At 41.6% G+C, this 14,154-nt stretch overlaps 2 protein-coding genes across 3 annotated transcripts in view; both read left to right on the top strand.

Annotated features, from left to right (window-relative positions):
• The window catches only part of prkcea (protein kinase C, epsilon a), a 28,950-nt gene extending 21,587 nt beyond the window's left edge, over positions 1 to 7,363 (top strand). For both annotated transcript variants that reach the window (XM_035146099.2, XM_035146100.2), the window contains exons 8-15: positions 148 to 247; positions 833 to 1,032; positions 1,520 to 1,693; positions 1,798 to 1,952; positions 2,271 to 2,409; positions 3,032 to 3,220; positions 4,447 to 4,593; positions 5,410 to 7,363. In XM_035146099.2, the coding sequence (XP_035001990.2) occupies positions 148 to 247; positions 833 to 1,032; positions 1,520 to 1,693; positions 1,798 to 1,952; positions 2,271 to 2,409; positions 3,032 to 3,220; positions 4,447 to 4,593; positions 5,410 to 5,559 (1,254 nt within the window). In that variant the 3' untranslated portion in view covers positions 5,560 to 7,363. The remainder of the gene's footprint in view (positions 1 to 147; positions 248 to 832; positions 1,033 to 1,519; positions 1,694 to 1,797; positions 1,953 to 2,270; positions 2,410 to 3,031; positions 3,221 to 4,446; positions 4,594 to 5,409) is intronic.
• A 117-nt stretch (positions 7,364 to 7,480) lies between these two features.
• Positions 7,481 to 12,075, top strand: epas1a (endothelial PAS domain protein 1a). Its single transcript, XM_035146101.2, has 9 exons — positions 7,481 to 7,853; positions 8,883 to 9,049; positions 9,462 to 9,709; positions 9,888 to 9,972; positions 10,112 to 10,212; positions 10,339 to 10,502; positions 11,340 to 11,446; positions 11,533 to 11,701; positions 11,880 to 12,075. The coding sequence occupies exons 1-9, from the start codon at positions 7,828 to 7,830 to the stop codon at positions 11,941 to 11,943; spliced, it is 1,131 nt and encodes a 376-aa protein (XP_035001992.2). The 5' UTR covers positions 7,481 to 7,827; the 3' UTR covers positions 11,944 to 12,075.
• The last annotated feature ends 2,079 nt before the right edge of the window (positions 12,076 to 14,154 follow it).

The raw sequence follows: 14,154 nt of genomic DNA, 5'->3' as shown, positions 1-14,154 counted from the left end.
CTTTTTAGAAATATGTTATTAGCTTCTTCTTGTTTTTTCTTCATGCTCGAACTGAGAACCCGAGATTAAACTCTGCGGCGCATGATGATACAGGTTTTAAGAGGTGAACCCCAAATGAAAGGCCATGTTGTCTCCTTCTCTCTCCAGTTGACTCCAGGGCAGGACCCTCCCCAGTCTCCTCCTGAGCTCTCTCAGACCGAGAACAGCTTCAGCCAGCCAGCTGTCCCCACCTCCCCCTCACAGCAGGGTAACACAACACAAACACACGCACACACATCATCATCAAAAAACACTTTTACACAAACATGAAGATATTTCAAAGCCCTCTGAGATACATTCTGAGCATCATGTGGTTTTACTGTGTTAATTTTACCAGTGAGAGCCAGTCATTTTATTTTCAGTAATAATATTGTTGCTCCTTTTGAGTACTTGAATATGTTATTGTCCCTTTAGATATAAGTCTAACCCTGATTTACCTACAGTAACAATGATCCCCCGCCACCCACCACCATTTGTTACTGAGTCATCTTGTTCTCACACTTTTTAAGCTGAGAAATAAAAGTGAACTTTCTCTCTGTGGAAGGATTCCCATTTTTATCTTATCGAACCAAACTACGATGACACAGGTTACAGCTGCTATTTAATCCACCTTGCCAGAGAAACTTTAAGAGAGTCATCCCAGAATATGATCATTCATTTCAAAAGGTTATTGAAAACTAATTGTTAACAAATAATGGGAAACGTCTCTCTTGTTGTACGACGAGCTGAACGGTGACAGGAAAAAGGGCAGCAGCCTGTTCTCACTGATCCTCTCTTCCGATGACACCCACAGACTTGGCAGAGTTAGATCGCCTGCAGGACGTGCTGTCGCTTGACCAGCAGGGACCCCAACACTCCTCCTCCTCATCCTCCTCCTCCACCAACTCCTCTTCCTCCTCGTCCTCCGCGGGCAGGGAGAACGGACAGAGTCAGAGGAGGACCCTCAAGGACTTCAACTTCATCAAGGTTCTCGGCAAAGGCAGTTTCGGCAAGGTACGGCAGCTCAGAGGAGGCGTTTTAGGGGGATGTTTGTACGATTACTGTTCTTTATAATTATGTCACTATTATTCTTTTAACACCACATTCAGTATCTGGTAATGTCAGGGAATATCAAGGACCTCAATACACCAGTCATATGTACATTATATGATGAGGCAGAGGCTGTTTTTACATTTCAAAGAATGTTTGTCCAAACACACCAATACAAATTCTTTTTTTGACTTTTTGTTACTTTTTCAGTAAAAAAATAATAACAAACAAGAGATTTTGGTATTTAAATGTGATTTGAATTATCATGTTTAAATTATGACAATATATAAATCATTCAATGTTAAATTTTATGAGGTAAAAGCTGAGATATAAGATTTATAATAATGTGGAGTTAAAGGTTAAAGTCTTAAACTTCTGTGATCTGCTTTCTTCCTCTTTCTCTATTTCCTTCCTCCTCCTCCTCCTCCTCGCTGTGGTCTCTCCCTCTCAGGTGATGTTGGCGGAGCTGAAGGGGACGGAGGAGGTCTTCGCCGTCAAAGTTTTGAAGAAGGACGTGATCCTGCAGGACGACGACGTTGACTGCACCATGACCGAGAAGCGCATCCTAGCCCTTGCCCGCCGACACCCCTACCTCACCCAGCTCTACTGCTGCTTCCAGACACGGGTAGGAAGGCCAGACAGCACACACACACACACACACACGCACGTATTTGATGGCTAATGTTTGTTTTCTCAGTCTCACGCCTGTTTGTCTTCCTCTGTCTGCAGGACCGTTTGTTCTTTGTGATGGAATACGTGAACGGAGGAGACCTGATGTTCCAGATTCAGCGATCCAGGAAGTTTGATGAGCCTCGCTCTCGTTTCTACGCCGCTGAAGTCACCTCAGCCCTCATGTTCCTGCACCGTAATGGTGTCATCTACAGGTAAATACCCCCAGCACCTCCTTTATTTTCATGATAAAAAAAACACTTTGAACCAGAAATATCTACTAGACTCTTTAAAATATTCATGTTCTGTCTAAAAGCCAGGAAAAGCCAGAGAGCCGATGAGTGAAGTTTATAAATGGCTCAGTATATAAGGAACATACCAGAAGGTGCATGACAACATGATTCACACATGCATTAGGTGGTGATTCTCATGTGGGTTTTTTTTTGCAACGCATGCTCACTTTTCTCAGCAAGCCCGACTGCTGTGGAAACCAGATGGTGCTAATTCTCTCCCTCTCTCTGTGTCTCTCGTAGGGATCTGAAGCTGGATAACATCCTGCTGGATGCAGAGGGACACTGTAAGCTGGCAGACTTCGGCATGTGCAAAGAGGGCATCATGAACGGAGTGACCACCACCACCTTCTGTGGCACGCCGGACTACATTGCGCCCGAGGTGAGCCGAACTCAGCCCTCAGATCATGACATTGTCCTCAAGATGCTGGTTTTATATATCGTGGTCTCAACTGTACTGTGGTGGGATGGTTGCTAATTTAAGAAACTCAAGTACTGCAGGCTTTATTTTGAAAATGATTTGTCTCCGAGCAGCGATAACCCTGTTATCCACCCTTAAGTAATTTTTATTCGACTTGACAAAAGCTCTTAGAGACAGCAATGCTCTCTCCAAAGATTTAAATCAGCCAAACAACACCTATGAAACTCTTTTATGAACATGTAGCACCTCGTTTGTCTTCTTTGTCTCCTTATAAGAAAAAAAAACAGAGTGTAAAGAAACTCTGTCTCTTTTTTACAGAGGTTTTACAGGGACTATTTCTGTCGTCATTAGGCAACCAGCAGACTCAACGTTAAGATCAATGGGTTTTAGAGGTGGATTTCTGCTATTTTGAAAGAGGCAGGTTAGCTGTTTCCCTGTTTTACCCTCTGCACCACCTGAAGAATCTATCCTGTGAAAATGCAACAGACAATGATAGTCCTATAGTCTGTTAGACAGTTGTATGTTAGTTGGTTCAAATCCCGTCCGTCCTTCACGTTAAACTCTGTCATGTTGTTGAATTCAGATCCTGCAGGAGCTGGAGTACGGAGCGTCTGTGGACTGGTGGGCCCTGGGCGTGCTGATGTATGAAATGATGGCCGGGCAGCCTCCGTTCGAAGCCGATAACGAAGACGACTTGTTCGAGTCGATTCTCCACGACGACGTCCTGTACCCTGTGTGGCTCAGCAAAGAGGCCGTCTCCATCCTCCGAGCGGTACGGCTCATCTCTCAGACACACCTCATTTTAATGTTTTCTTTAAGCGCTGTTAAAATCTCTTCAAGAGTGAATCTCATCTCCTCGAGGCTAGTCCCTGCTTTAAGGCGTCTGTGATAAACTGAAGAAAAGTTTAATTTAGTTCAATTAAGTTGATCAGACCTTGTATTTGTGACTTGTTTGGGGGTTTTGTTACAGTTTGTTGACACTTCTCATTACTAAACACCCCAAAATATAATCTGCTGTGAGGAGATCTTTCAGTGATCATTTATGTTTAGAAAAAGTCAAAACTGGGCAGAGTTTCATTGCAAACTGGCAGTTTGTAGATGTTTAAGTTGCATATAGCTCCAGTTGGTGCCATGCGGTATGGCACGGTCACACAATGCAGGCGAATATCACAGGTCAAAGTTCACCAAAGTTGAACCGCATGCGAAGCCACGCTGCAGATTTGCTTCACCACAGGAAGCAAATGTTTTATTCAACCGCTGATACATTCACATATGTGTGACTGAGATTTTGATGTAAAACGCTGATGATACAATCGCTGTATGTAGACTTGGATCTTTAACCAGCATGTTTTTCAGGCAGGTTTTAACCTAAACAGCGTTTCACCTGCATATCACCACGCTGCATTATGAAATAGATGTTTGTATAATCTGAAAAGTCTCTATGAAAAAGTGTTTCCATCATGCAAGTAGGTGTTTATCACATTAATATTCTTGTGATCATTGTTATCACACAGTCATTCATGTTTTTCTCACCACCTGCTCAAATCAGACTCATTCAAAGTGCACGTAAAACAGACGTGCACTTCTCTGTGATACTGAGGAGAATAAAAAAAAAAAGTCAGTCAGAGAGGTTAAAATAATAATGCCATCATAAAAACCACAGCAGATCACAAAGTGCTCTCACGGCGGTGAACAGACAGCGGAACAAATGCGACGCAGCTTTCAGCGGCGTTAAATAACAGCAGCCCTCCGCTGACCTGTTTCATCACTCTGCCACTACACCTCTTTGTTTGTAGCATTCACAGAGCCATTAATGCCTCCGCTCTATTATTAGCAGCAAAATGCTTTTTGCTCAACCCTTATCCTTCTGTTTCTGTCCTCGTTGTTTTATGCATGAAACATCAGCTGGAAACGTCCTTTTTTTTTTTTTAAAGGGCCTGCTTTTCAGACAGCAGAAAATCTCAGAGTCAAGATTGTGTGTCGTGTGTTTGTGTGTAGTTCATGACCAAGAACCCGGCCAAGCGTCTGGGCTGCGTGGTGAGCCAGGGCTGCGAGGAGGCCATCAAGACCCACCCCTTCTTCAGAGAGATCGACTGGCTGCTGCTGGAGCAGAGAAAAGTCAAACCGCCCTTTAAACCCAGAATCGTAAGTAACACACACATATTATTACACACACTGACATCCCTTCAAAGCTGTAAATCTAAAGGAAACAGTAACTGTGGACATCTGCTGTGACTTAATGTCTTAATTTAGTTCCCATATGCAAGAGTGTTTCCTGCATTTGTTTTTGGTTCTTACTGATTTTGTTTTACTTTAAAAAAAATGGAGCAGACTGTTGAAAAATCTCCAGAAATCCAAAAGTTGTTGTTTCCTGCCGCAAGGTCATTCCGCTCTGCACGTCACTGTAAAATAAGGTTCTCTTGTGGAAAGAAAAACAAACTCCAGTGATAAATCATACTTTTTTGTTTAGCCAAAGTACAACCACAACGATTTGTATTAAGACAAAGTTTTTGCTTGTGATATTAAATAATTTTCCTTAAACTAAATCATGATATGTGGCGTTAAACTCATCACTGGTATCATCTAATACTGGAGAGTTTCAAACCACACCCACTGATACTGAAGAGTTAAAACAATCCAGTATTGCATTAGAAAATGCAAAGGTTTAGCTTAGAAGAAAGCAAAATAAACTAATGAATAAAAATACAATGATTCAAAAGTTTGTATCATCTTATGAGCCCAAAGAAAACTAATGCGATATTTTGGGTTGGATCCACTGCTGTAGAATCTGTATTCACTAACCACACACTGAGCTGACTGTATGAACGTCACATACAAACAAGGCAGTAAGTCTGAATGGCCAGAAGGTGTCGCTATAATATTACTCTCATAGCACTAGATTATAGTGAAGTTTCTTTCTCTGAAGTCATTCTTTTCTTTGTGTGTGTGTGCGCTCTGCAGAAGACCAAGCGAGATGTGAATAACTTCGACCAGGACTTCACTAAGGAGGACCCCGTGTTGACGCCCACGGACGAGGCCATCATCCGACAGATTAACCAGGAGGAGTTCAAGGACTTCTCCTACTGCGCCCCCGAGGAGACACAGACCTAACACACACACACACACACACACACACACACGCAAACACGCACACACTGAACCAGAAACATTAAACCCAGCACGCATTTACACGCACACATGCAGACACTCATACATGTGTAGAACCACAGATCCCTTTACAAAACACACACACACACACACACACACACACACACACACACACGTGCAATCACTCCTTTATTTTTAAGCTATTGGTTGTTGTTACTTTTGGAATATTCTTTACTTGCATTGTGTTGTCCTTGTTGCCTGGGTTTATTATGAATATGAATATGACTACACACACACACACACACACACACACACACACACACACACACACACACACACACCTGCACATGCTCTTACACACATTCCCATGTGCACACGTTTAGCACATAATCACACATACACACTACAATCCCAAGTTTTTACACGCTCGCACATACCTGCAGACTCACTGCATATGCTTAGACAACCAAACACACACACACACACACAAATCTACACACTGACACTGCTTCTCTCCCCAGCACCTGTATAAATGTGGACTCTAGGTGCCGGGTGCAGAGGCCTGTATATAGCCTGTGTCGAGTGGCTGTATCGTGTTGGTATCGTCTGCTAGTAAAGGAGAGTCGTGGCGCATGGACAAGCACCCTACCTGTGTTATTATTGTCCTTAATGTGGACCGGTTAGGGCCAAATACCCTTTGTGCAATACCCTGACTATCTATATATTTTATGGTTTTGTTTGTTCAAGTGTTATTTTTGTCTTTCTTTTTTTTGTTTGTTCTCGAAATGTTATTTTTTTGGTTGTTGTTGTCGGATTTGTTGTATGATCGATCGCTCTCATCCTCTCTCGTGTGTACAAAGTGAATGTCGAGCTTTACGAGTTACAGGCTATTGAACTAATTATGTGGAGCAGAGTGTTACAGGTGGCCTGTGTAGCAGTGAAAAAGCCCCGTTTTTTCAGCTGTTTCATGCATCTGCTAGTTTCAGAGTCCACCTCCCCTCCTGCCGGCGAGAATGTGCCGGCCTGTGGGCGGTTTTATTATTATTATTTCTCGTGAATGTACATTTTTTGTGGGTGAATGCGTGGATATTTTTTTTGTTTTCTTTGTTGATGTATGACTTTTTGTCTTCAGCATTTCTGTTCCTATAGTTACAATCAGTGTTTTCAGCCCCCCACTTTCCTTCCACGTCTCCTCAGAAGCACCAATTCCCCTTTCCCACCAATAGCAGCTGTCACTCAGCCTAAACTACCTGCTTTTCTGACTTTTGCTTTTTTCAAGAATGGCTTTTCTTTCTTATCGCTCTCTCTCTCTCTCTCTCTCTCTCTTTTATATTATTATTATTATTATTATTATTATTATTATTATTGTAAAGTGTATTTGGAGGAAACCTTTGTGTAAAATACTATAACTATACTATTATAGGTCTGTTACAGCCGGGTGAAAAAGAAATGTGGAGAACCAGCAGCTGAATTACCTCTCATTTCAAACACAAGACACAAATCACCACATGCAGACTCCCTCCTTCGCCTCCTCCCTTCTTCTTCTCACTCTCTTCCTTACAAACAAACACACACACACACGCACACACACAGAGAAGGACTGTTGTCGCATGTACTGTACAGTGGTCTGAAGGCGAGCGGGTTTGCTCTGTGTGCAGTAGAGTCGGTGTGTAGTGAAGCTTCGTGCACCCAGGGGTAGGGCTGTTCCTGGTCACACTTCTATCTTACTCTGTGCCAAAATGTAGTGCAACAGCCAGGCTAGTCCTGTCTGGTCTGATTCCAATAAAACACTGAGCTGTCTACATCACCCTCACACCTCTCCGTGTCTTCTCTTCCTGCCTCTTTTTGTCGTATTTTGCTTTTTATCCATCCTCGGTCGTCTGTGGGATGCTTGAAAGTTTGTGCAAGAGAAGAAGAAGAAGAATAGAGTAGAGGGTGGAGAGGAGGAAGTGGAGGGGGAGGATGATGCTTTTCCTGGCCAGCTGACCTATCAGTGAGCTCGGTTCTGGAGGCCTGTAGGTGATGCACATGCAGAGGAGGGAGAGGAGACACTTGCTGAGTCTGATTAAGTCATCTCTGCTGCGGGGGACCACTTGCCTCGTGACATTTGGCGCCACTAATTGCCTCTCTGATTAATTACACTGCCTGTGATGGTGCAAACTGGAGTGGCGAGGTTCCCCGCCGTGCTGTGAACTCCTGCTGCCACCATCTTTTTTTATCTCCTGAGCCAAGGTTCACCATGACACTGGATAGAGGCGCCTGTTGGACACGATGACGGCCGACAAGGAGAAGAGAAGGTAAAAGCTTCGTGTGCATGGATATTTTTAAAATCATCTTCAACTGTGTGTTTTTTTGAAAATATGTTCGAGTGCATGTTTAATTGACCTGTTACTATGCTGGTTTGGTGTGTGACTGAGGTGGTGAGGCCAAAGACAGTGTAACCACACTGGGCGTATATACTTGAACTTAAACGATAACCACAGTGCGGTGCTCGTCTCCCCAACTAGTTCGTCTGCAGTGGAATAACTATTCAAATCCTTATAGATCGAAGAATTAAACAACCTATTGAAAAAAGTAAAACTCTACATGAAAATCTTTAAAAAAATATAACTCAGCAGCATAATGTTTTTTAAAACATGACAATAACCATAAAATGGAGTTTCCTTACTGAAGCATAATATTCTTCCGTACATGTTGAGAAATTCTCAAAAAGTCACTGTGTCATCAATCTGAAATATGACTCATCCAAGTTCCTGCAAAGTTGAGATTTTGGAGATATGCCTGAGAAACTAAAAAAAATGCACAGTAAAAAATCTGAAAAAGTACAGAAATGTGGGTTTTGACATAACGAAATTCTTACTTAAAGTACCTTTGTGGTAATAAGTCATCAAGTAAATACATTTAGTTTACCGCCATTTCTCCAATTTTCACTTTGGAAGGTCATTAAATCATTTGTAATAACTGTATCAAAAAAATGATACGTCTAAAGTACATTTAGTATTTTAAGTTGTGCAATGAAAGGTGAATTCATAATTCTAACTGGGATCATAACAATTCCTTAATCAGCCCATACAGTGTCACAGTCTCACTATATTCATATAATAACATGTGGTATGTAGTGGTTTATTGTAGCTCACTTAAGCCTAATATATATATATATATATATATTTTTTTACTGTTTCCTATTGTTTGCCTTACATTTTAAAGTTTTGATGTAAAGCACCTTGCAACTGTATTTTGAAAGGTGCTAATTAGATAAAGTTTATTATTATTATTATTATTATTATTATTATAATTATTGTTGTTATATATATACCTGTGTGCAGGGTGATCAGCCGTGAGGCGGCCAGAAAGAGACGTCAAGTGGAGTCGGAGGTGTTTAGAGATTTATCTCGGCTGCTGCCTCTCCAACCCTCGGTCCGATCCAACCTGGACAAGCCCTCTGTCATCCGCCTCACCCTCAGCTACATACGCATGCACGCACTGCTCAAAGGTAACACAAGTCATCACGGACATTTAACACCATCCCTCATACAATACCAACCAAAAACCATTGTGCTTTTAATTATGCATACAAAAAGTTTAGTAAATAAACATCCTAACAAAAAACAATGTTTTGAATATCTGCTTTAGTAACAATGCTTCTATGCAGAACTTCTGCTTTGGATAAACCAGATATTTTCCACTGGGTGAATAACATCAGGTTGTTGATGTAAGCGGTGTAACATGTGTAATAGCACCTGGACTACACACGCACACACACCACATCCTTTGTGCACAGTTCCCCATAAATACGAACCCACTGTAGAACAGAACAGAAACATTTCCCATGAAATGAACAAAATGTTCACAGCAGAATCATCAAAATCCCTCCATTTCTTTTATCTTCTGTCCCTGACCCTCAGTGAACTTTGCGACAGAGGCAGAGACCAGTCAGAGTGTAAAATATGGAGACGTGTTGGAAGGTGGAGAGGAAGTGTGTGACGGAGGACAAGATGGTGGGGAGAAAGAGACGGAGGAAGCCACGGAGGAAGCCTCGGGGGAGACACAACTGCATCTGAGCACCCTGGAGGGGTTTCTGATGGTTTTATCCTCTGAGGGGGACATGGTCTACCTGTCAGACAATGTCAGCAAATACATGGGCTTGACACAGGTACACACACACACACACACACACACACACACACACACACACACACACACACACACACACACACACACACACACAGGCACCTATAAAAACATTTGTATGTATCTATGTGAATGTTGCTCTGGTTTACATTTAGGAATCTGGATTTAAAGATTAACGTGTACTTCATGTTTTCTGACAGACTGAGTTGATGGGACACAATATTTTCGACTTTACTCACCCCTCTGACCACGAAGAAATCAGATTTAATCTACAGCGGATGTCAGGTGTGTGTGTGGGTGTGTGTGGGTGTGGGTGTGTGGGTGGGTGGGATGTTGGGTGGGTGTGTGTGTGTGTGTGTGTGATCAAGAGTGTTATTTTTTGCAGATTTAAATTGTATAGCTCTGTAAATTGCCTGTTTTTTAGAGGGAGTTTGGTGCGGTGCCACGAGGACCTTTGTCCTGAGGATAAAAAGCACTCTGACCCAAAGAGGAAGAAGCACCAACCTCAAATCAGCGACGTGGAAGGTTGGTGAGAAACTGCCACAAAAGACTTTCCCCTTATTTCCCTCTCCCTGAGACTCTTGAACATCACAAATCGTATCTGATGGTCTTTATCGTCTGATTCCTAAATAAAACTGTGTGGTTTTCTAGGTTCTGCACTGTCAGGGTCGAGTGAGGGTGTGTTCAGCTCCCTCCGCGGGGTCCTGCCTGCTGCTCACCTGCCAACCTCTGCCCCTGTCACACACACTCCTCAGCTCACACACCTTCACCAGCCAGCACAGCATGGACATGAGGTTCACGCACTGTGACCAGAGGTGATTCACACAAATGTTCACACGGACACATCTACACTATATACAAGCATTTAAGTATTTATTTAAATGGGCAGTCTTTAGTATTGATGTAATAATATCTTAAAAACTGCATGTCTTGTTAAGGAGGAGGTGCCATTTTCCACATAATGTAATTAATTTGAAATTCTTTGAAAATGATAAATCTCACGACGCTTGTCACCTTTTATTTGGCATCTGTGCTGCACATATATTTTTTCTGCAGGTTTTACAGGCCGATGCAAACCTTAGCAGACTCTCTGCAGCTCAGAGGATTCCACAGACATTTTAGACTTTTTCCTGGTGTGGAAAGTAAATGTCTAATCTGTCCCAGCTTTCATTAATTACTAATAACTGATCACTACAAGTTACATACAGTATTAAGGTATTATTGTAAGGAAGTTGAAATGTGATGAACATAAACATCTATAATATTTTCATCGAATGGTCTTTTTGGAGCCTTCAAGAATATGGAGTATAGAGGTTGAATGTTCTCTCAGTAAACTGTAAACATTACATACTGTGGCTTCACTGAGGAGCTTAAACAAGCAGTCACTGAATATATGATGCAAAGAGTCAAATAAGTCGGTTTAATGTCCCTCAAGCGACAAACTAGATTTTCAAGTGTAATTCAAACAAAGAAAAAACATTCAGAACTAGGGCTGCCTCTTTGTGTATCTTTTACCTTCCCTGTTTTAAATTTTAGACTTACGACTGCTGCTGAATAAGTAAAAGAGACTGAATTTGAATCGTTAGACTAGTTTATAAACCAGTATCCAGTGGAATAGATTCATACTGCTTTGTGGTTTTGTGTTTGTGCAGAGTGACTTTGCTTTTAGGCTACAGTCCTGTCGAGCTGCTCGGCCGTTCCATTTACGATCTCTGTCACACACTGGACACAGACTGTCTGACCAAGAATCATCTGAACTGTGAGTAGTGACGCACACAAACAAAACAAAAAACCCCACAGACACGTTGCACGCCTGATTTGACTTGTGTCTCTGTCCCTCCGCAGTGTGTTTTAAGAGTCAGTCGGTGAGCGGTCAGTACAGGATGCTGGTGAGAGGTGGAGGTTACGTCTGGGTGGAGAGTCACTGCGCCGTCATCCCCAGTGTCCGAGCCTCCAAGTCCAGGTTCCGCTCGTACCAGCCTCTCTGCATCCTCTGTGTTACCTACATCCTCAGGTAAGTGTGTATTCTAGTTTTTGTTTCCTCTTTAGGGCCCACTCCAGTGTAAATACTTATCTTGTCAGGACCTAATTGGGAACAAGGCCCGGCCCTTATGAAGCAAAACCTCATTCCTGAGGTCCTGGTTAGGGTTAGGGGGTAAGATGTGAATTGTGATTTCTCTTGTGTCTTACAGTGGAGTGGAGGAGCCGTCCCTGCTGCTCTCTTTGGACCAGACTATCAACAGATATCTCAGCTGAAAGTGTATTAACAGTCGTCCTGTAGAAAAACAACAATCGGCCCGTATACTTCCTTCTGTCAAATGATTTCCATCCAGCTAACTTTGATCAAATATAAGACTTTCTCACTCAAAATAAAGTGCTGTCATCTGATATTTCTCACTTTGCGATTTTTGATTTGCACATCGAGGGAAATATTTGAACAATCTGAGCTGTTGATTTCCACCAGACGCTTCAACCAAACCTGAGGGGAAAAAAATTACTTATTCTTAGTGGTTTGTAGTTTTGGTATTGCAGTGGGCGATTTTACTTTTTACTACTCAAACTGTTTTGCATAAGAGTTGCAGTCGCACGACATCTGTCTTCCGCAAAGAGAAAGTGAAAGTTAAAGGTGCAGACTGTGAGAGCTGAAACCGGCAGTTTGACTTTTTGCTGACCGCCCTGGGCCTGACCCTACTTTCTTTGAGGTTTCCTCCTGGGCCACCTGACACTGTGCGTGACATCTGACTGTGAGGCATAGACACATTGAACAGTAGACACACACACACACACACACACACACACACACACACACACACACACACACACACACACTGAGTATATATGGGGAGATATGCATTCTGCTGATGATGAGATGTGAGCAGACAAGTCAAAACCACAGCTTCCTGATTCGACGTTCAAGAGGAAAGTTCTCGTGGGAACTGCTTGAACTTTTTACCTTTTGCCCTCTGAATGCACACACACACACAACCACACACACACACACACGCGCGCACACAAACATACACACACACACACACAAACGTGCACAAACACGATCTTTGAAACTAAATTGAAAGCAACCTGAAAATACGAATGCATTCCAACAATAATTATGTATGACAAAAAAGTCATAACAACTTATGTATTTACTGACATACTTTTCAACTTGAGTTAAACAAAGGTAAACTGTGCCTAATAATGCCTTTAATAATGTAACTACATTAATAGGAACATAAATTCTATATGTACATTTAATAATGCAGTCAATTCTACTATCTCACATAAATGTGCTTTAATGATAGTTTGTCTGTAAGGATGTTAATTTGGGTGTCATTCAGTCGGAACCTCGGTTTGAATGAAAAGGCTGTGAACCCGAGTTTATAGTCTCACCTTCACATTGATGCAGTCAGACTACAGCATGCAGGGAAAGGGTCTTGCTCCATCTAGTGTTCAACTGTTGTCAGTGAAACATAGCGGCCATGTTCCTCCAGTCAGTTTTGCTTAGAGGCAAATAACTGATTAGATCTCCACTCACTTCCAATGGGTTCAGAGAAAGAAAAAAGTCTAAAGGCCTTGACATGTGGGTTACACTTTTTTTATTTCCTTTGTTTTTGGAACAATCAGACAACTAATGGTGTATCTTATATGTCAGAGAACATGTCACTGCAGGACTTGAAAACAAATACAGATAGAAAATGTGCTCTACAAAAGCACGTTAAAAAGTCTAAACCAGCCCAGGATTCAGATCTGTGTGGATTTTATTTTATTGGGATTACTATTTTGAACCACTATTTAGTCATATTCACATCAGGTTTTACCAGAGCAATACCTCTTCCTGGTATGGGGTAAAAAACATTGTGAATACAGTTGAAAGTGCAAATGCACAATACATAAAATCAATTAAAAAAGGCACAATTCTGGTTTGTAATCTAATCAGCAATTTATTTAAAAACCTGAAATCAAATTTACAGGTGAATACTGACAGCCCTAACCTCTAAATCAATATAATCCAACCAATTTCTGGTAAAATCTGCATTAAAATCTGCATAATGTAAAGTTTACAGCCATGTGTTTATTTTTGCAATAATCTGACCTGATCTTAGACATGATCCTAATTATAACATTTTAATCCAGGTAATTAAATGTGTCACACTAGACGATAGAACCTGTCCAGGGTGTGACCTTCCTCTCGTGTCAGCTGGGATAAGTGTTCGATAATAGATGAATATGGTTCTAGATGATAAAGATTAAACTAATCATACAGATTGACGAAGTACATTTGTTTCTAAAGATGATCAAAAAGCAATAGTTAAGTCTTTCTAGATTTAAAATTGACCCGGTATGGTCTGACTTAGGTTTATGGGTTAATTTCATATTTGAATTGCCTTGTTTATTCTTTGACCTTGAATTTCTACTGATCATAATAATCAAAATAATGTGAACTCGCTGCTCTGTTGAAAGGGAATAAAA

This window comes from Hippoglossus stenolepis, chromosome 21 (assembly GCF_022539355.2).
Source record: "Hippoglossus stenolepis isolate QCI-W04-F060 chromosome 21, HSTE1.2, whole genome shotgun sequence".
NCBI classification, from domain to species: Eukaryota; Metazoa; Chordata; class Actinopteri; order Pleuronectiformes; family Pleuronectidae; genus Hippoglossus; species Hippoglossus stenolepis.
This window is presented reverse-complemented; position numbering and strand designations above follow the sequence as displayed.